The sequence below is a fragment of the Cucurbita pepo genome, chromosome LG09 (genome assembly GCF_002806865.2).
Source record: "Cucurbita pepo subsp. pepo cultivar mu-cu-16 chromosome LG09, ASM280686v2, whole genome shotgun sequence".
NCBI lineage: Eukaryota > Viridiplantae > Streptophyta > Magnoliopsida > Cucurbitales > Cucurbitaceae > Cucurbita > Cucurbita pepo.
In genome coordinates this window covers 1,078,395-1,098,529 of record NC_036646.1, presented here as the reverse complement: position 1 = coordinate 1,098,529, position 20,135 = coordinate 1,078,395, and the positions used below count along the sequence as shown (strand labels likewise).

Here is a 20,135-nt window from a genome sequence, read left to right as displayed (position 1 = left end):
TTTTTTTTTTTTTTTTTTTTTTTTTTTTTTTTTTTTTTTTTTTTTTTTTTTTTTTTTTTTTTTTTTTGTGATTGAGATACCAGCAGATACTGAAGAACATGGCCATAAAAGTTTGCAAACCCTAATACCTATAAACTAAAGTCTTGAATGATTTGACTATTCGAGGCTTAAGGATTTACAAAGGTTATTATCATGCTTTTCTAGCTCATATTTTTTCAGATACGACACATGAACTTTTGAAAGCTCCGTTGGGATTTAAACAATTTTTTATGTCTGTCAGCTCAATGGGATTAGAGAAAGATAGATTGTGAGATTCCACGTCGGTTGGAGAGAGAAATTAAACATTTCTTATGGGGTGTGGGAATCTCTCCCTACTATATGTGGTATAAAAATCGTGAAGCTAACAATGATACGCAACGAACTAAAGCGGACAATATTTGCTAGTGGTAGACTTAGGCTGTCACACAAACCTACCAACATAAAGAAGATATAATTCACTCAAAGATTGCCTAAACTATTTTCAAGCGTCTAGGAATGTGACGAAGGGTCCCGTATCGACTAAGGAGGAAGGTGATGATGATTACATAAATTAAGAAAATGACATCCATCAATGTGATAAACTGTTTGAGAGTGATTTTGGAATGAGACAATAGTGATTTTGCTCCTCCTTCTTTCTTAGCGCACTAGCACGCATTTAGTACTCTTATAATTGGCCAAACGGGATCTTCATATCAAGGAGGTCCTCCGCTTTGGTTGACTAGTCAGTCTTCTTCTTTCTAAATTGAAATTTTGATCATCCTCGTTGTTCTTACTCTTTCGAACTATCACTTTGAATAGAAGGAAGAAAAATGAGTTTATAAGGGAATTTGAGAGTAATTATGAGAAAGTGAAAAGATTATATACTGGGATCCAGCAAAAGCACGAAAAGAAGGTACACGAGCATGTGGGTTGCCCCTCTCCTCTCCATTCAACCTCTCTCAATCCAATCTCTTATCCCAAATATTATCGATTAATCACTCAAAAGTTTATCTACTTTGGTCCTCGATTTCACGGGTTTAGAACGTGTTCTTGCTGGCACACTGTCTAGTGTTTGACCTAGATATCATTTGTAACCGTTCAAGTCCACTGTTAGCCGATATTTTCTGTAGTATCATCAACCTCACGATTTTAAAACGTATCTACTGGAGAGAGGTTTCCACATACTTGTAAGAAATGTTTTGTTTCCCTCTCAAATCGACGTGGAATCTCACAATATCTCAAGAGAATGTGAGAGTCAAAGTGTCAAAATCTTGAACATGGGTCGTTATACCAATTAGACATGTATAACGTACCTACAAAATTAACAACTAAAAAATCTATCCCTTACCCAAACTCTAAAATTTAGAACTAAACTTACAATTTAACCTATTTTGAATCGAGCCTATCCGATCACGGGATTGGCCTTACTTTTCATGAATTAAAATTTTAGGGTTTGAAAAAAAAGGGTCTATTTGAAAATGAATGGATAAGCATTTTTGGGTGAGTGCCTTACAGCATCACATTCATCATGGACTTTTATTTATTTATTTATTTACTTTTAATTTGCCTTTTGCTATATAAATACCAAAGAATTTGACAAACTTGATGTGCTGTAAAGCATTCCCTTTTATTTTCTTTTATTATTATTATTTTTTATTTTACAAAATTTTATTTTTATATATTTTGGGTCATAGGCTTACTCATTTTTAATCGCCTCTAATGATTCTCATTTTTTTAATCATTTTTTCTTCGAATTAATTCTTTTCTTTTTGCTAATTATTTTTTATTTTAATTAAAAAAAATTAAGTATTTTAGTAACGACTTGTCGATTTTTCATTTTTTTAGATTTTAATACTCTTAAACTTTAAATTTTTTTATTATATTCTTGAATTTTAAAATTATTAAAAAAATTTTGTTTAAAATTAAATAAAATAAAATCGATGTAATATAATTCGAAAATAGAAACTGAAAAAATAATTATAAAAAATATATATTTTCACTTTTTTATATAAAATTATATATATTTTTTTTTCATTCATAGAGAAAAGTAAGAGAAGAAGAGAATATAATTTTTATATTTCGATTTTCTTCGTAATATTTCATTAATTTAACATTTTAGAAAATATTAAAATTATGAATTGACAATTTTCATATATGAAAGTATGAATAATTACATTATAAATTAATCTTTTTTTTTCTTATTTCTAAAAAGATAAATTTGTTAAGAACTATAATATATAATTAATTATTTAAATGAAAAGCCGTTTGGATTGTCCTAAGAACACCCGGGGACCACATTTGTCGGTACCATAAAGTTATTATTATTTTATATATAAATATATTTATATTATTATAAAGAAAACCTTACACTACAAGGCTATAACTCATTTAATAAAAATTTACACATTTCAGACTAACCATTTGTAACTGTATGTGTGAAATTATCGACCGGGTCGAAAGCCACCGAGAATAAAAGCTTACAGATCGAGAAACGAATTTAAAAAACGTCGATAGACTTTGAGAAGCCAACTGCCACGAGTATCGATTAAGCTTAAAGTCCACATGGTAAACTCCCATAGGGTAAGTCATGATCATAACCCCACGAGGATCAGTTAACGACATAATTATTGTTCCATACGGGCCGGTCGACAGTTGAGAATGCTAAAATTTGATCTTTGCTCATAATCACTCGATCAAGTAATAGTTTAACATTATAATGTTTATCATACTTAATGTCTCATAATCTATGACGATGTTTTATAAACTATCCTATAGTACGACAAGTAGATACAAAAGTACGTCCAAAACACTTATTTCTCGTTCTCGATACCTACCATCGGGCTCAATTATTGACTTGAACATCATAGATCTCAAATTACACATATAGGTCGTGTCATCGTCCAAAGTTATATCTCCCTTCTATCACACATTTTTAAACGATCATGATCATATTTCTAAATACATCGAGCAAGTTATATAAGATGAAACGTTTCAAACGTTCACGATGACTCGTTATAGCTAGTTATAGACGATTTAAATTTCTATGCTCCATAAATTCTCTCTTTTTAGGCATAAATAGTGTGGACCAATGAAATTTATTTTATAAAATTGAATTATTGGCGATGTTTTTAAAAACTTACCAAGATTTGCATCATTTTAGTAAGAATTTATGTCGGGTTTAAATTTTGAAATAATTGTAGCTCTATAATGACACGTAAAAATTTAAATTTTAAGAAAATTAATAAATTGGGTATAATGCATAAAATTTAAATTTCACGAATACGAAGTCAAGCCTATTATATAGTCTATAACCTAATAAGTTACGTAGACTATATATAAGCTTCCAAAACTTTAATTAATCGAGATATTTTTATAAAATTTAATGTATTTATGTCGTCCAATAAATTATAACCATATTATAAAGTTTCAATTAATAAAATATTTTGTATAGAGAGAAATAAATAAATAAATTATAACAATAACATTTCAAAATTATATTTTTTTATTTTTGAAATTATTTGGGAAAAACAATTATTTTAGATAGACAGGTGTGGAACAGTCAATAACCAAAATATTGAAGTTTTTTAAGAAGAAACAATTAAAAGTTTGACCAGCCACGTGGAGTTGACTGGCTTCAATTTTGTACGTATTTGAGGAAATTAAGAATTAAAGGTCAAATTATGTCCCAAAAAAATAATGTCTGTTGGATTAAGGCTGAGATTAGTGAAGAATCCTTCATTTAACATTAATCATCATTAACTTCTTCTTAAATCCTCCTAACTACATTAGACGTTGAATAACGTGAACGAATTGAACAAGCTTGGTTTGGTTAGTAGTGTCCACCCTTTATCGTGGAGGCTCGTCAGCCCATAAATTCTTGAGAACAGGTCGACAAGTCAAACGACGTAGAACTTTAACGAACATGCTATTTCATATTTCAATCTTCTTCTGTCGTTTATTTATACTCGTTTCAAAGTTTGATAAACCTTTGTGACACCCGAGTAAATGAAAGGTATATAAATGAATCGAGAGGTGCAGAGGTCATTAGGTGTCAAATCGGGATTATAAATCTTGTTTCAAATCTTTGAGATGGGTCGGGATTATATTAATGGATAAAAGAGAGAAAAAAAACCCCACAAAATAAAGTTTATGAAAGGGAAATTATTTGGTGGAAGTTCATTAGTTGGAAATTTGAAGGTTGGTAGAAGACAGCTAAAATATGTCATCAGCCATGTGCTATCCAANACAGCTAAAATATGTCATCAGCCATGTGCTATCCAAATATATCTTTTTATTTATTTTATTTTATTTTTATTTTTATAACCATAGAATATACTTCAACTGTATGTGGGCTCCTTTCTTTAACAATTTTTTATTTTTTTAAATATTTAATGCATCATTTGATTATTTTTTATGGAATTTTATAAGTTCATCCGTCATTGCGTCTTTTAATAAGCTCTTGAGATTGAGTTGTAGAGTTAAATCGAAATTCAAACTACAAACAGCAGAATGAGTTGTAGGGTTGAATCAAATTGCAAATTACAAATGATGCAACAAGTTGTAGGATTGAGTCGAACTGCAAAGTCAAATGATGCAACGAGTTGTAGGGTAGAATCGAACTGCAAACTATAAACAGCGGAACGAGTTGTAGGGTTTAATCGAACTGTAAAGTATAAATGGTGGAAGAGTTGTAAGGTTGAATCAAACTGTAAACTACAAATGATGCAACAAGTTGTAGGGTTTAATCGAACTGTAAAGTATAAATGGTGGAACGAGTTGTAGGGTTGAATCAAATTGCAAACTATGAACGATGAAACGAGTTGTAGGGTTGAACCAAACTGCAAACTACGAACGATGCAACGAGTTGTAGGGTTGAATCAAACTAGAAACTACAAATGATACATCAAGCTGCAAACGATGGAACGAGTTGTAAAGTAGAACGGGACGGAAATTATTCTCCTTTAATACACAAAAAGATTGACATGGAAGAGACATAGAATCATAATATAGAAATGTGTGAAGCAGACATATTGAAGAAATAAACAACGAAAAGAAAGGGAGATAGCGGCAAAGGCCAAAAAGAGGGGGGGAGGTGATGCTTAGTTGCACATGGCTATGGAAAATTCATTAGCCAAAAGAGCAGCAACCGCCTTGCCCCACTTGGATATCTCACTACCAAAGCCTCCAAAACCACACGTTTTGGTCCCTCAAACCACCCTTTAGTGCTTACAAAAACAACCTCTTTTTATTTTTTCTTCTTCTTTTTCAAGTCTCCTTTTTGAACCCCAGTGGTTTTAGGCCCCAATGTCCCTCAAAATTGCTATATATTGCCTTCAAAACTCTCCCATTTTGCTCACTCATCTGCCTTACATTATTTCTTCTGGTAATCATCTTGCCTTCTCTCTCTCTCTTTGTAGTGAACATGGGCAATAATGTTCGTTTGAAAATGGGAAATAACTGAAGTAGAAGATTTGCTGAATGAAATTTGAACTCTGTTTTGCAGGAATGGGTTCTGTTCTTTTGTTTTTGGCAGGCTTCTATGCCATAGTTTCATCTGCTGATGCCTATGCAGGTGGAGGGTGGAGGGGCGCTCAAGCTACCTTCTATGGTGGGAGTGATGCTTCTGGGACAATGGGTATGCTCCAAAACAGCCATTACTTAATAGTTAGTTCTCTGAGGACTTTTTACAAACAGTTGGCGGGCACTGTGAAACATGGCTGAAATTTTGTGCAGGTGGGGCTTGTGGGTATGGCAACTTGTACAGTCAAGGCTATGGAACAAATACTGCTGCTTTGAGTACGGCTCTGTTCAATAATGGGTTGAGCTGTGGTTCTTGCTATGAGATTAGGTGCACCAGTGGCCGTAAATGGTGCCTACCAGGCTCCATTGTGGTCACAGCCACCAATTTCTGCCCTCCAAATAGTGCCCTCCCCAACAACGCTGGAGGGTGGTGCAATCCTCCATTGCAGCACTTTGATCTCTCTCAGCCTGTCTACCAACACATTGCTCAGTACAAAGCAGGAATTGTGCAGGTTGCCTACAGAAGGTAAGCCATGAAAACAGAGTTTTAAAGTGCAGGGGGTGTGTTTTACCGAGGTATTTTGTAACGACCGAAGCCCACTTCTATCCGAAAGTGTCCTCTTTGGGCTTTTACTCAAAGTTTTTAAAAAGCTTACGTTAGTTCCACATCTCTCATAAAGAATGTCTCGTTCTTCTCTAAACGTGGGATTTCACAATCCTCACAATCCCACCCCCTTTGAGGCCCAGGTTCTAGTTGGATTTCGTTCCTTCCTCCAATCGATGTGGGACCCCCACCAAATCCCCCTTTAGGGACTCCCACACAATCTTCAAGGATCAGTCTCCTCGCTGACACATCTTCTGATGTCTAGTTCTGATACCATTTTTAACAACTCAAGCTCATCGCTAACAAATGTTGTTTTCTTTGGGCTTCCCCTTTCGAATTTTTCCTCTAAATTTTTAAAACTCGTCTACGGGAAAGAGTTCCCGAAGTTTTCATACCCTTTATAAAGGGTGTTATGTTCTCTTGCAGGGTACCCTACAGAAACAAACAAACCTTCTTGTGTCTGATACCATTTGTAACAACTCAAACTCACCGCTAATAAAATTGCTTTCTTTGAGCTTTTCCTTTCGAATTTTTCTTCTAAATTTTTAAAACTCGTCGGCGGGAAAGAGTTCCCGAAGTTTTCATACCCTTTATAAAGGGTGTTCTGTTCTCTCTCACATTTAACTTAACAGGTTTGGTGGGGTTTGTTTGTTTTTGTAGGGTACCCTGCAGGAGAAGGGGAGGGATAAGGTTCACCATCAATGGCCATTCCTACTTCAACTTGGTGCTCATCACAAACGTGGGTGGTGCTGGTGATGTTCATGCAGTTTCCATCAAAGGTTCAAGAACTGGTTGGCAAGCAATGTCAAGGAATTGGGGACAGAACTGGCAGAGCAACAGCTACCTGAATGGCCAAAGCCTGTCCTTCAAGGTCACCACCAGCGACGGTCGGACAGTCATTTCCAACAACGTTGTCCCAGCCCGCTGGTCCTTTGGACAGACTTACAGTGGTGCTCAATTCTAATTCATTACCTTCTCTAGATAAAATAAGCTTATGACTTTTCTTATTCTTTCTTCTTTTAGTTTACCTTAAAAGTATACTGAGTAGTAGATATATAGGAGTGCTTGAGTCAAAAAATGAGGAAAGGGCTTGTTTTGGGAGGCTCTTTTTTATCATTTTGATTTGTAATAGTTCAGCTCATCGCTGGTAGATATTGTCCGCTTTGACCTGTTACGTATTGCCGTCAGTCTCACGGTTATAAGAGGTTTCCACACCCTTATAAGGAATGCTTTGTTCCTCTCTTCAACCGACCTGGAGTCTTCAAATTGCAGCATTGAATGGGTGCTCAACTGGCAACTTATTGTGATTTTTTACCCTGACTTTTGCTATAATAAAGCAAAAGTTGGCAGAGGTGGGCTTTAACCACCCGCCTGCATCTTAGTTGTAACCATTGTGAGTTCATTGTAATCATTAACCAGCTTTGTGCTGGGCTACTTGTGTTTTATTGTATTATTGGTTGCTGAAAGTGTAAATTTTCAGTTTCCTCAAGTAATGAAAGTTCTGTTACTCTGCTTATTTGTATTAATGCATTCAGTCTGCCTTCCTCTGTTATTCTTTCTTCACAACTGCCCCAAAATAAAATTTCAAGTCACCTTGTCTATTGCTATGAATGTCTCTAAACTCAAGCCAATTGTTTGGTATCATAGCCTTCGACCTTTTCGTGTAATAGAACTTGTATAACTTCGGGAGTGATATCATTGTTGTAAGTTTCAAGTGTCTCTATGCATATATTGTCATTTATTTTGGTTCATAATTTTCATTTATTTAGTATCTAGCATTGTTTTTGGTTTGAGACGTGGAGTCATTATAAGAGATACTTTGTAGCGTGAGAGATACAATTGTAAACACTTTGGTTATAGTGATTGGCTACCTGGCTACCCCCTCAATGTGAATTTCTTCTCTCCAAACGGTGGGTGAGTGCGATTGATCTTGCTTTCACTTCCGCTATAACAATTGGGTGTCAAAGTATTTTAGTTGTGGCATTAGAGTACAACAATCCTCCAAAGAAACTTGGTATGCAAAGATAGTGTGGTAATTCAATAAAAGAAACGAAATCAAAAAATGTTTTGCTTATTGATGGGCTTCATCACATAGGACGGATAAGTTACAAAACATTTTGGATTTGTTTCAGCTAACTGGAGAGCTGAAGAAGACATTTAACTATAACTTGTATGCTATGATGTTGCTATGTTTATTTACAGCTCCATGTCAGCGGGAGCAAATGAAAGACAGTACCTTAGCTGCCAAAAAGATAGACAAGGATAAAGCAACAAACAACTCCTTGAAACATCATTTCATGGAGAGAGTAAGCACCGAGCCTCCTCCTTCGCCCGCCTGGTGACAGCCTCGAGAGGGTTATAGTTCTGAAATTGTGTGTATATTAGGCTATAGGCTTCTTCTTGCTGTATTCTATGACACCTCCACAATCAACTTTTCCACCATTGCTATAACTGTATGTAATTCATAAGTTTCAGTCAGTTGCTGGAAGAAATGAAACACTCACTAGCTTTCCACAAAGTTCATATCCTTCACTCATTCACTAAGAAAGCAGAACAAACTTTTGATTCCTATCATACATCAGACAAGTTTTCAAGGATGATTCTGTAACAGTACACACAAAGCCTTGATTTTCCAAAATATGTGAATCGGCTAAGAAAGAGAAATTTGACGCATTAAGAGATTGAATGAAAGGAAGTGTTAGTTTTTAAATGCTCTAAACAAAAAATCGTCTTCAAAAACATTGTGCTGATGATAAAAGCAGTTTAAAAGGGCAAGCTTACTTATGGAAATAAGTGATCGTCTAGCAATGAAACAGCACAAGGGCCAGAAGAAGAAGCCCAATTGAGTTGGGCGGTGTCGTAGTTCCCATTAACACGATAATCTACAGGATTTACTGGTAGTTTCATCTCTGCTGCTGGTTGAAATCTCGGGTCATTAAAAAAGTTGACATTATAAGACATGTAGGAATTTTGCCCTCCTAGCTGGGGCCTTAGAGGTTCTGTTCTGGTTAGTTCAGGGAGGACGCCATTCTCGTGTCCAGAGTTCGAAATCTCGGGACTTCTACCCGTGCCGAAATAACCAGGGTAACTAGCAAAAGAGGAACTTGCAGAGCACTCCACATCCCTAAGAGAGAAAAGATAATATGTTCAATAGTAGTTTTCTGTAATATTATCACGTTACAAGCTCATTCATACAGTACTATAAACAATTATCTAGTTTCTTCCGCTTCCTTGCACTGCTTTTAGTCTAATCACAAAGTTACACATAGTTGAGTTCATTCTTACCTATGGGGAGCGAAGTTGGGATCATCATGTAACACTATATTTTGAGCATCACTGGGAATCCAAGAGTAGTGTTGGAGTTGTTGAAGCTGTTGCTCAACACTCATATCGAAAGGAAGATGCATTCCATCCTGCATCTGCAATCAAAGTAATTTTACAAAATCTTTGAAGTAGAGAAAAACTACACCGAACTAAAAAGAGATATTAGTTGACAGGTCAGAACTTTTATTATATTCCAAATGCTCTCCCACCTCGCTTGCATGTGTGTAGCTTAGAACGAAAAGCCATAAGCGACCACAATACTAATGGGGTCAGGAAGAAACTTAAGCACGACTTCCTTTCTAATTTAATACCATCATTACTAAAAACCCACAAACTTGAGCTGATCGGTTAGGACTTTTATATATACTCTTGATAATATCCGAGCTAGTCGAGGCGTTCTTCACCTGATTAGCGAACTCGAGTGGCACTGGAGGGTGCTTCTGTAGATTTTCCTGCCAAAATAAATGAAATTTTTATTAGAAGTCTAAAATCCCAAATCCTTGTTTTTTATTTTCTATCGTATAAGATTCGAGCATACAAGAACGAAAACAGGAATGAAAATTAAATTGCTATGATTCGAAGGATTGTTCTCCAACACCAACCACAACAGAAATGAAGTGATTGATACCTTGTGCGCTCGAACTTGATTAAGCGATTCTCTCAACGAATCCTCCATTTGGGCCAAATGATCGACGTTGTTGATCTTTTCAGGATTACCCCAAAAGCTGCAGAGAATAAACAAGAAAATACAAAATTTGGGAACAGCAAAAAGTTGACTTAACAAACTAGATTCAAAACATTTGCGGCCATTGACCTTAATCTCTGATGTACTTCAGAAAGTTGAGTCCGTAAGAACTTTGCTTGGCCAGCCAAATCCTGCCATTATTGATCATCAACAACGAGTTCTAAACAAATCGTACATACCAATAAAGCTAGTCCAAAGGTGTGTGTACCTCAATCGTTTGGCTACTGAAACAAAACGAAAAACAAACGAAAATATATCAAAAGATTGTTGCGCAATTATGAACTCCATGAGGCTAAACAGAGTGTATTGTACCTTGTCCCAAGGAAATCTTGTATGTTGACATCGTGGTCCAATTTCTTAAAAGTCTTCCGCAGTGCCTAGAAGATTCAAAAGAAATTGACGAAACGCATAATGGAGATAAGTATGTATTGGAATTTTGATTTCTGTAAAAGGGGGAAAGAATCAAGTGAAATGGATTGTGAAATTACTTACTTCAAGGCTTTCCAATTTCCTGATCCAATCAGAGAGAACACATGTCAGTGGCCAATTATGAATCCTATCAAAAGTTGTATATTTGATGCTCAGGTAAATTACTCGACTATTATCACTATTTAAGTGATTCAAAACTATTTTCAAATCGTATAAAAAAGTGTTCTTCAAAAGGGATCGAGGTTAAATTGTATATTTTCCTTGTTTGAATGCCGAGTGGAAGGAAACGATAGAGCTACGCTCATATAAACTTCAATCACATATATAAGTTTTTAGATAATAATTATGATTATATTTAATATTTTTATATCCATTGAATCCATATCCCTTTGATAGCTTAAAAATTGTTTTTGGATCCAATTTTAAAAACATTTTCATGTAATAAATTCTAAATTTTAAATTTTAAAATGCCTGTAAGAAAAAAAATAAAAACTTTGATAAACATGATGTAACAAAATCATTTTATTTTTGTTAAATTTAAATGCATAAAATTTAAATATATACCTTCTAGTACAAAACTGTTCATAAATTAACTAGTTGGTAATAAAAAATATTTTATGGTTTATTACTATATTATCTGACACCCTTTAGACCAATTATATGGTTTAAGTTGGAATTTAATTTCAAAAAAATGTGTTACTGAACATAAAATCGAAAATACTGAACACAAAATATAACTTTATTTTTCTCAAATAATTTGTTTTCAACACTTTTTGTTTTTTTTTTCACTAACTTAATTTCTTTAAACATTTAGAAATCAATACATGAGGCATTTCATATTAACACACAATTGAAAATAAAATAAAATTTACAAAATCCATTAATTTTTTTAAGAACTCTTTTTGGTTGAACCCCGAACTTTTGGTCAATAATATATTGATGTCAATGTTAATATTATGATTTCAAATCAATAAGAATAGCTCGAAATTGAGTTAGAGTTATTATTTATATTTTTGTTAACTAGAATTTGAATATCCAAGTATTTTATATTTTATATTGAAATTAATAAATATAATTTATTTATATATTTATAAAAGATATTGAAAAAGATAAACCATGGTTGAAGAAATGTGCAGTCTAAATTATGGTACAAACTACAAGGTTTCGATCCTACCTTTTGGCTCTTTCCTGGGGAGTTTGTTGAGCAAACTTAGCGATCACTTCTTCAATGCTGCAAAAACAAGAAGGGAAAAAGAGAAGAATTCAAATTATGAATGTATTGAAGAACAACCAATTACAACCATTCTCTCATTCACTAAGTTAATCTCAATCATTCTCCTCATTCACGATCCAATGCTAAGTTAATCTCAACCATTCTCTACTCATTCACGATCCAATGCTAAGTTAATCTCAACCATTCTCTACTCATTCACGATCCAATGCTAAGTTAATCTCAACCATTCTCTACTCATTCACGATCCAATGCTAAGTTAATCTCAACCATTCTCTACTCATTCACGATCCAATGCTAAGTTAATCTCAACCATTCTCTACTCATTCACGATCCAATGCTAAGTTAATCTCAACCATTCTCTACTCATTCACGATCCAATGCTAAGTTAATCTCAACCATTCTCTACTCATTCACGATCCAATGCTAAGTTAATCTCAACCATTCTCTACTCATTCACGATCCAATGCTAAGTTAATCTCAACCATTCTCTACTCATTCACGATCCAATGCTAAGTTAATCTCAACCATTCTCTACTCATTCACGATCCAATGCTAAGTTAATCTCAACCATTCTCTACTCATTCACGATGCAATGCTAAGTTAATCTCAACCATTCTCTACTCATTCACGATGCAATGCTAAGTTAATCTCAACCATTCTCTACTCATTCACGATGCAATGCTAAGTTAATCTCAACCATTCTCTACTCATTCACGATGCAATGCTAAGTTAATCTCAACCATTCTCTACTCATTCACGATGCAATGCTAAGTTAATCTCAACCATTCTACTCATTCACGATGCAATGCTAAGTTAATCTCAACCATTCTACTCATTCACGATCCAGCACTAAGTTAATCTCAACCATTCTACTCATTCATGATCCAGCACTACGTTAATCTCATTACGGTAATGCAAATACATTATTCATGATCCAGATTTACTTGAAAAGAAAATGAAATTTCTTAAAACGGAAAAGCATACCTGCGCTTTCCAGAGCAGAGAGAAGGTTTTCCAGTCGGCGAAAACATGAGAAGAATAATATCAATATCGCATAAGATGGATAACTCATTAGCTTTCTTGATGATACCGTGCTTTCTTTTGGCGAAAGTTGCTTGGCGGCCATTTGTATTGTCCAGCCTCTTGATCTTGAGCTTTACTCTTCCCATTCTTCACAAACCATCATCCTTCTCTTCCTCTTCTCACTCTGCAATAAACATCCCTTTGGAATCGGCTTTTCGTTTCCACCACGAATTTCCAATTGCATTGTACCAAAACCCCCCCGCGATCTTCTTCCGATGGAGATAGGGTTTGTTGTATCTCTTTTCCGTTCTGTTACAAAATTGATGGGGTTCTGTTTACGAGATGCGATGAGCAAGAAGGTATTAACCACATGTTCATAATAATTTGCGGTGGAAAATTACCACCCGTTTTTAACCACTAAATTCTGTACGGTTACCAATTCATTTTATTTTAACGGCATACACATTTACCGTTGAGGCAATAAACTTTAGTTTTAACATTATTCAATTAAACACTTTGGGTGAATTATATAAACCTCTAATTCTTTCACTAAATTGTATTTTTATTTTTAATAGTTGCATCCAATTTCTAATTTTTATCTTATACCGTTCGATCTAAGTTGGTCATGATAGTTCGAACTAATTGAATTAACTGTAGTGGTTAAAAATTAGGGTTGACCAACACTCGGTTAACTAGGGTTTGGTAAAAAAAAAACAGAGAAAATTCATTTTTTAAGCAGGCTATGTACCAACCTCTCGATCTTCTCCCTCACCCTCTCCCACCTAATTTTCGAAATATTGATTGGAGCTAAGTCCACCGTACTTTTTCTCTCTCCAACCAATGTGGGAATAGGGAATACTTGGTTGCCCTCTGTAACCAATGTACCAATGTGGTATTAAGAAATGTTTCGTTACCACTTCAACCAACCTGGGATCTTACAATCCACCCTCTTAGGAGCCCAACGTTCTCACAACACCCCTCAAATGTGAACAACTCAAGCCCACAACTGACAGATATTGTCTGCTTTTGCCCATTACAAATCACTGTCAGCCTCACGATTTTAAAACGCACCTACTTAGTAGAGGTTTCTACACCCCGAATGCTTCGTTCCCCCTCTCCAACACATGAAACATATATATCAATAATATGTTGTACTATTGAAAATTACATTAGGTCAGAATGATCATCAAAATAATCTCTTCATTGACTTTAGTAATGGATCAACAATCGTTGAAGATATGCAAAATTTGTCGAGACTAGGGAGATTATATATATATATATATATATATATATATTATATAATTTATCAAATAAATGAATTTTTTTCAATAAACAAGAATTGTAAATAGTTATCAAACATATTTGGATTTCTAATTAAAAAAAAAAAAAAACAAATAAAATTAATTTTCAAATCTCCGTAATTTAAAATTTTATTAACCAATAAATACTTTATATATTTTAGGATATAATTTACCAATTTATTTATTTTCCGGTAATTTTATAAAACATTATCCAAGTTTGAAGAAATAAGCTTCTAAGTAAAATAAAAATTCTGGTCCACTTCTCTTCTTCATCGTCTTCCTCCACAGGAAAGAAATCTGCGGTGTCTGAAATGATAAGCAGAGTCCAAAATCTTCCTCCATGGAATCTCTTCCTCTTTCCTCGGTCCTCAGCTCCATCTCTTAAGGTTCTGAGAAACCCTAATTTCAGAAAACCTCGGTTCACCATTTCCCTCAATTCCCAATTCTCCGACCATTCCGACGCCGGCCTTCTTTTCCGGCAGAAGATACTCTACCTCGAGAATCACCTTCATGTCGATTTCCGTAAAGCATTCCGTGAAAATCCCGATTCTCGCTCCGCCACTCTCTCCGCCGTCAAGTCCGTTGAGGTCTGTCTCTCTTCCATGGGACTCGAGCTCTCTGCAGTCGGCCGCGTCCTCGACATGTACCCTCAGCTTCTCACTTCAGACCCGGACTATGATCTTTACCCCATCTTCGATTTCCTTCTTAATGAGGTTCAAATTCCATTTCCCGACATTCGGAAATCCATAGTTCGATGTCCTAGACTTCTCGTCTCCGACTTGGACCTTCAATTGCGACCTGCGTTGAAGTTCTTGCGCGACCTAGGTTTCGTTGGGTTGAATGCTATCACGTCCCAGACGACATTGCTACTAGTCTCGAGCGTTGAACATACGCTTCTACCCAAGATTCAGTACCTAGAAAATTTGGGCTTATCGCACAAGGATGTGGTTAATATGGTCTTAAGGTCTCCGGCGTTGTTGACTTATAGCATTCAAAACAATTTGGTTCCTAAAGTGGATTATTTCTTAGGAGACATGAAGGGTGATTTATCGGAATTGAGAAGGTTTCCGCAATATTTTTCGTTTAGTTTGGAGAGAAAGATTAAACCGCGCCATCGTTTATTAGTTGAGCATGGATTGTCGCTTTCTTTGTCGAAAATGCTGAAGGTTAGTGATGGGGAGTTCACTGCAAGGCTGTTAGAAATGCGTTTGCAGTCGTCGACGGCAGATGGTTGAAGTGAGTTACTTGCTTCCTTTAGTTTCATAGTTTCTTCGGATGTGATTATTTATGAAACTATACGTCTATATTAGTGTATTTTCACTGTACATTCTAGAAAAGTAATTATAGAATCTTCAGTCTTTTGTTAAAATTGAAAGTATTTCACTTGATTACCTTGCTTATGGCTCTCTGCAATATAGAAGTGAGTTTGGCTGGACTTGAACAATGATGACTTAGAACCAGTGGCTTGTTACTGTCGACAACTACGACGAATTATGGATGATAACAAGTCCATCAATTGATTCTAGTGTAGCTATGGAGTTAACTTTCAAGTGGTATAGTAAGCTATGCGCATGTTTCATGTTGCTGCAGCCAGTAATAATTCACACAATCCATTTATTGGTAGTTGGCATTAGGGACTTCTTTGACGATTTTGTTCGTCAAAGTCTTAGATTGGCTACCAAGTCCCTTATCCTTCTCGTTTCCAAGGGAGGGGCCAACCGTCCCAGTAGAAAGAAGTTAGGTATGAGGTTCAACTGGGTGTCGAGGTACTATTACTTTAAAAACCTCTAATTTTTTGGAAAAGAAATTGAGAAAAGAAGTATGATCTATGATCTTCTGTTAGCCGAGTCTCCGGCGCTTAATTCTTTGATAGAGACAGACCAACCGAAGCACTTCTAAGTTTGGAATGTCGATATTTTTATGATGCAAGATCTTGATTGATGCTCCAGCATCTGTACATTTTGTATTGATTGTCCAACTTTCTATGGAATGCCCTCTAGCTCACCATGTTTAACTAGGACTTTGAATCTCAAGAATTTGTAATCTTAGAACGTCTAAGCTTACGCGAATAGGATTTGTTTGTACAACTATGTCCCTTGGTACTAGTAATTTATAATTTTAGAAGTATCATTTGGGACAGTGAAGATTACCTATCGTAAATGTTCGATGAAACCTATTTTCAACGATTACTCTTTTGGACATCTTTTTAGTTGTGGGATTGACACTGTATGCAGTGTTTTCACCAAATGGATTAGATTCTACATACCACAAGGACCTGTGGTTCTTCAAATGCTAAAACTTGTAGTCCTGGCATCTTGGTATTGAGATAAAAATGATATTTTGTATATACAATTTACAATGCCTGTGTTTAATTAAGTGGTACACATGGTTGTATGCAACTTATTTGATAATAGGCCTTTCATTTAGTAGACGATTCTTCACTTGCAACAACGAAAATATATGGATCTTTATACCCCTTGGGGTCTTCTGTGTTTTTCATTTATTTATTTTGCTTTGTAACAAAGTTCAACATGTTTTGTGTGAGATCCCACATTGGTTGGAGAGGGGAACGAAAAATTCTTTATAAGGGTGTGGAAACCTCTCTCTAGTAGACGTGTTTTAAAAACCAAAAACCTTTAGGAAAAACTCGAAAGAGAAAGCCCAAAGAGTATAATATTTGTTAGCGGTGAGTTTGGATTGTTTCATTTTGAGTGGGAATTAATCAGATGGTCATAGTCGAGTAGATGGGGTGAAGAAAAAGTTTGCATTGCCTCCAAATATCTATTATTGTTTCTATTATTTTTGAACTGGAATCCCCATCTGTCCCACACACACGTGCTGCTGTATGAAATCCTGGATGAATATCGCTGGTGTTAGTTTATGTCAACTTTTTCCTTCCTTCGTGCAGGAACTGTGATTGAAATGATCTTACAGCTCAATCGACAGGAGCAGGCATTGCACCATGTTCATCTGTTAATGCAGGCCTTCACTATTTAACTTGGTTGGAGTTATTTACAAGATTGTACCCATCTTGAGTGAGATCATAAGTCAGAATGTTTGCTGTTTGAACAGAGAATACGCAAAATACAAAGCCTCAACACGTCCGCAATTACCACCGTTTGTTGATGCAATGCAGTCCCTGACTACCGTAGTTGGTTGGTTGAGAGACTTGCAAGGTTGGCCCCATTGCAAATCACATCATCACATCTGAAATGTAATTTCCTGTTATCATTACAAGAACTCTCAACTTTTATATTCTAATACCTTGGTCACTGTTTGAAATTCATCAGAAAGAACATGTCGTTGGATTTGCTAAAGGCTCAAACTTTAAGGAAGAAAGGGACGGGTGAACCCCCAAATCAAATGGTAAGGCAATGCCAATCTCTGGCTCATTAATGTTGGACAAGAAATTTTATTTCTAGTGGAAGAAAGATAGTGAGAAAATGGAACAAGATATTGTTCCACCAAAGTTAGAAATAATGAGAGATTTCATAATGCGTGATGATTCATTTGGTTGTTGAAACATGAGCCGTGCAACCCGGTTTCTTGTTGCAGAGATGCATCAATGTCGCAGTTCAGATTACAGGGTACGTTGTCCATTACATGGCAGATTTTGATGGGTACAGTTTGTGAGAGGGCCTATCTCTTTCTCTGTTTCTCGGGACAGCAAATGCAAATTGGGGTCTGCAGTCGTCACCCTCTGGACCCTTTTTTTCTCCCTACAATCAATTTTCTCAGACACAGAGAGAGAGGGGATCCTGTCCCATTCTTTAATCATTCACCCTCGGAGGATGGGATGAATTTTGATTTGAAATTCATGGTCTTCATTTAATTCTGTCTCTACACAGTACTCATACATTATGGATCTGTTCTGGCTGCTTGTCTCTAACACAGATCTGATTCACAGGAGAACGAATGTTCTGCAGAACTTATATTGTGCATTTGATATCATTAGCTTAGTTTATACATCAGGCGTTGAAATGGAAGTGATTTTGGTCTTGGGTATTTGTTATTTGTTTGTTTTCTGCATTGAAGAGTACCCTTCGCCACTACCATTAGTTTCCATTCCGGATCCTTCCAAGGGAGCAAACCCAACCAAATCTCACTTATATTGTGGGCCATTTCCTTACCAAATTCTTTAATTACAGACTCATTTTCAGGCTCATAGCTACCCTTTGCTCCTCTGCTGGCCAATTGGGGTAGAAGAAGGTTAATTGGCACTGCCATGTTGATGGGGTTCCTCATCTTTCTTTCTAGGAAGAAGCCAAAACAAATGAGGCTTTTCTGTCAGCATTACATTATGACATAACCCAGTCTGAATTGCTGTCATAACTTGATGACATTATTTGTATGATCTAAGTTGATGAAAATTCCAAAGTTTCACCACCTGGAAAGCCATAAGATTTGGCTGATAGTTTTGGGTCTTGTTGTTCATGATGAAAGGGAGAGAAGAGAATGAAGAGGACAGAGTGTTTGCACAAGTGTGTGAGAAGGGGATCCTAAGTTTGCTTGTTCAGGTAAGCTGTCAAAAGTCACAATAATTCTGCTATTAGGAAGCTGTCAGAGGCTCAGTTCTGTAGGGCAAGAAAGGCCGCACGTGGGATTGGCAGAAGAAAGAAACAAATGCCAAAAACTTAACCTCCAAAGAAATTTTAAGACCTTTTTCGTTGTTTTTGGTGCAGATCAGACCAGACCAGACCAGACCAGACCAGAAAGGAAGTAAGTTAACGAAGGGGGGAAATTTAGGCGTTGAGCAAGACTGTTACACACAGTTTTACTTGTCAACATTGCCTTCATTTGCTGCTTCTTCCTACTGTTCTTTGTCTGACTACACACACTACACGAAAACAAATCATTGTCACTTTTACTAAATATGTTCATTGATGAATGCAAATTACTGTGATTATCCCATAATACAGTTCAAACAGGCAGCTTTCTTTTGTTATATTCATTGAAACCTTCATAAACTAAGAGAATCCCTTTTTTAAAGCTGAATATAGCTCAATGAAGGAAGCTTTTATTATCATCTGTAAGACTGAAGGGTTTGATTCTCCAATCTCCACCCCACATTTGTCTGACTTTTTTCTTTAAAAGAAAATCCCTTTAATTTTTTCTCCTTCTTACTTGTGTAACAGCCCAAGCTAGCTATTGTATTTTTTGGGCTTTTTTCTTCGGGGCTCTACCTGGAAGTTTCAAAACGTGTCTACCATGGAGAAGATCTAACCCTACTCGAACCAATGTCTCGCACCGTTCGTTGATTGGATTTGATATCATTTGTAACAATCCATGTTTACCACTAGTAAATATTATCTTCTTTGGTCCGTTACGTATCATCGTTAGTCTCACGACTTTAGGGATAGATTTCTACACCCTTATGAGGAATGTTTCGTTTCCCTCTCCAATCGATGTGAGACCTCACAATCCATCCTCTTGGGAGCTCATCGTCCTCACTAGCACAATGTCTGATGTCTAGCTCTAATGTCATTTGCAACAGTTCAAGCTCACCATTAGTAGACATTGTCCACTTTGGTCCGTTACCTATTGCCATCAGCTTTACAATTTTAAAACGCATCTACTAGGGAGAAGTTTACACACTCTTATAAAGAGTGCTTCGTTATCTTCTCCAATCGATATGTGATCTCCCAAATGGTAAATGTGATTGATCTCTTCAAAAACACGTTTACAAAGTAAGCACAGTGATACCAGCTCATTGGGAGTCCCACTGTCAATAAAAGGAGTACTTCCAAAGAAAAGGGCAGGGTGTGTTTTATTTGGTACTGCAACCATTAACTCAAAATCTCATGAAATCTCTTTCTTCTTCCTCTTTTGTTTTGGTTGGCTTGTTAGCAAGTAAAACCAAACCATGAAGGCAAGAACAGTAAAAGGGGTGTTCTTTTATGATCCTAAAAGAAGCAAAGTTGAAAAGTACCTGAAAGG

At 35.9% G+C, this 20,135-nt stretch overlaps 3 protein-coding genes across 6 annotated transcripts; 2 read left to right on the top strand and 1 right to left on the bottom strand.

The window, feature by feature from the left end:
• Positions 1-5,312: 5,312 nt before the first annotated feature.
• On the top strand, positions 5,313-7,672 carry LOC111802732 (expansin-A1-like). Its single transcript, XM_023687204.1, has 4 exons — positions 5,313-5,401; positions 5,522-5,653; positions 5,752-6,064; positions 6,803-7,672. Exons 1-4 carry the CDS (start codon positions 5,323-5,325, stop codon positions 7,104-7,106), a joined length of 828 nt encoding a protein of 275 aa, XP_023542972.1. The 5' UTR covers positions 5,313-5,322; the 3' UTR covers positions 7,107-7,672.
• Positions 7,673-8,185: 513 nt separating this feature from the next.
• Positions 8,186-13,256, bottom strand: LOC111802730 (agamous-like MADS-box protein AGL30). 3 transcript variants are annotated; one of them, XM_023687201.1, is made up of 11 exons: positions 12,859-13,256; positions 11,815-11,871; positions 10,704-10,722; positions 10,524-10,588; positions 10,420-10,435; positions 10,281-10,342; positions 10,095-10,191; positions 9,871-9,918; positions 9,428-9,555; positions 8,924-9,266; positions 8,186-8,593 (listed from the first exon to the last, which is right to left on the bottom strand). In XM_023687201.1, the coding sequence occupies exons 1-10, from the start codon at positions 13,041-13,043 to the stop codon at positions 8,924-8,926; spliced, it is 1,020 nt and encodes a 339-aa protein (XP_023542969.1). In that variant the 5' UTR covers positions 13,044-13,256; the 3' UTR covers positions 8,186-8,593. The 3 variants fall into 3 exon arrangements, with proteins under 3 accessions (XP_023542969.1, XP_023542968.1, XP_023542966.1); XM_023687200.1 differs by having other exon boundaries at positions 9,428-9,561; positions 10,420-10,432; positions 12,859-13,255; XM_023687198.1 differs by having other exon boundaries at positions 9,428-9,561; positions 12,859-13,254.
• A 1,163-nt stretch (positions 13,257-14,419) lies between these two features.
• LOC111802397 (transcription termination factor MTEF1, chloroplastic) lies at positions 14,420-19,165 on the top strand. 2 transcript variants are annotated; one of them, XM_023686744.1, is made up of 4 exons: positions 14,420-15,434; positions 17,107-17,374; positions 17,489-17,564; positions 17,754-19,165. In XM_023686744.1, exon 1 carries the CDS (start codon positions 14,510-14,512, stop codon positions 15,431-15,433), a length of 924 nt encoding a protein of 307 aa, XP_023542512.1. In that variant the 5' UTR covers positions 14,420-14,509; the 3' UTR covers position 15,434; positions 17,107-17,374; positions 17,489-17,564; positions 17,754-19,165. The 2 variants fall into 2 exon arrangements, with proteins under 2 accessions (XP_023542512.1, XP_023542513.1); XM_023686745.1 differs by having other exon boundaries at positions 17,107-17,412.
• Positions 19,166-20,135: the final 970 nt, after the last annotated feature.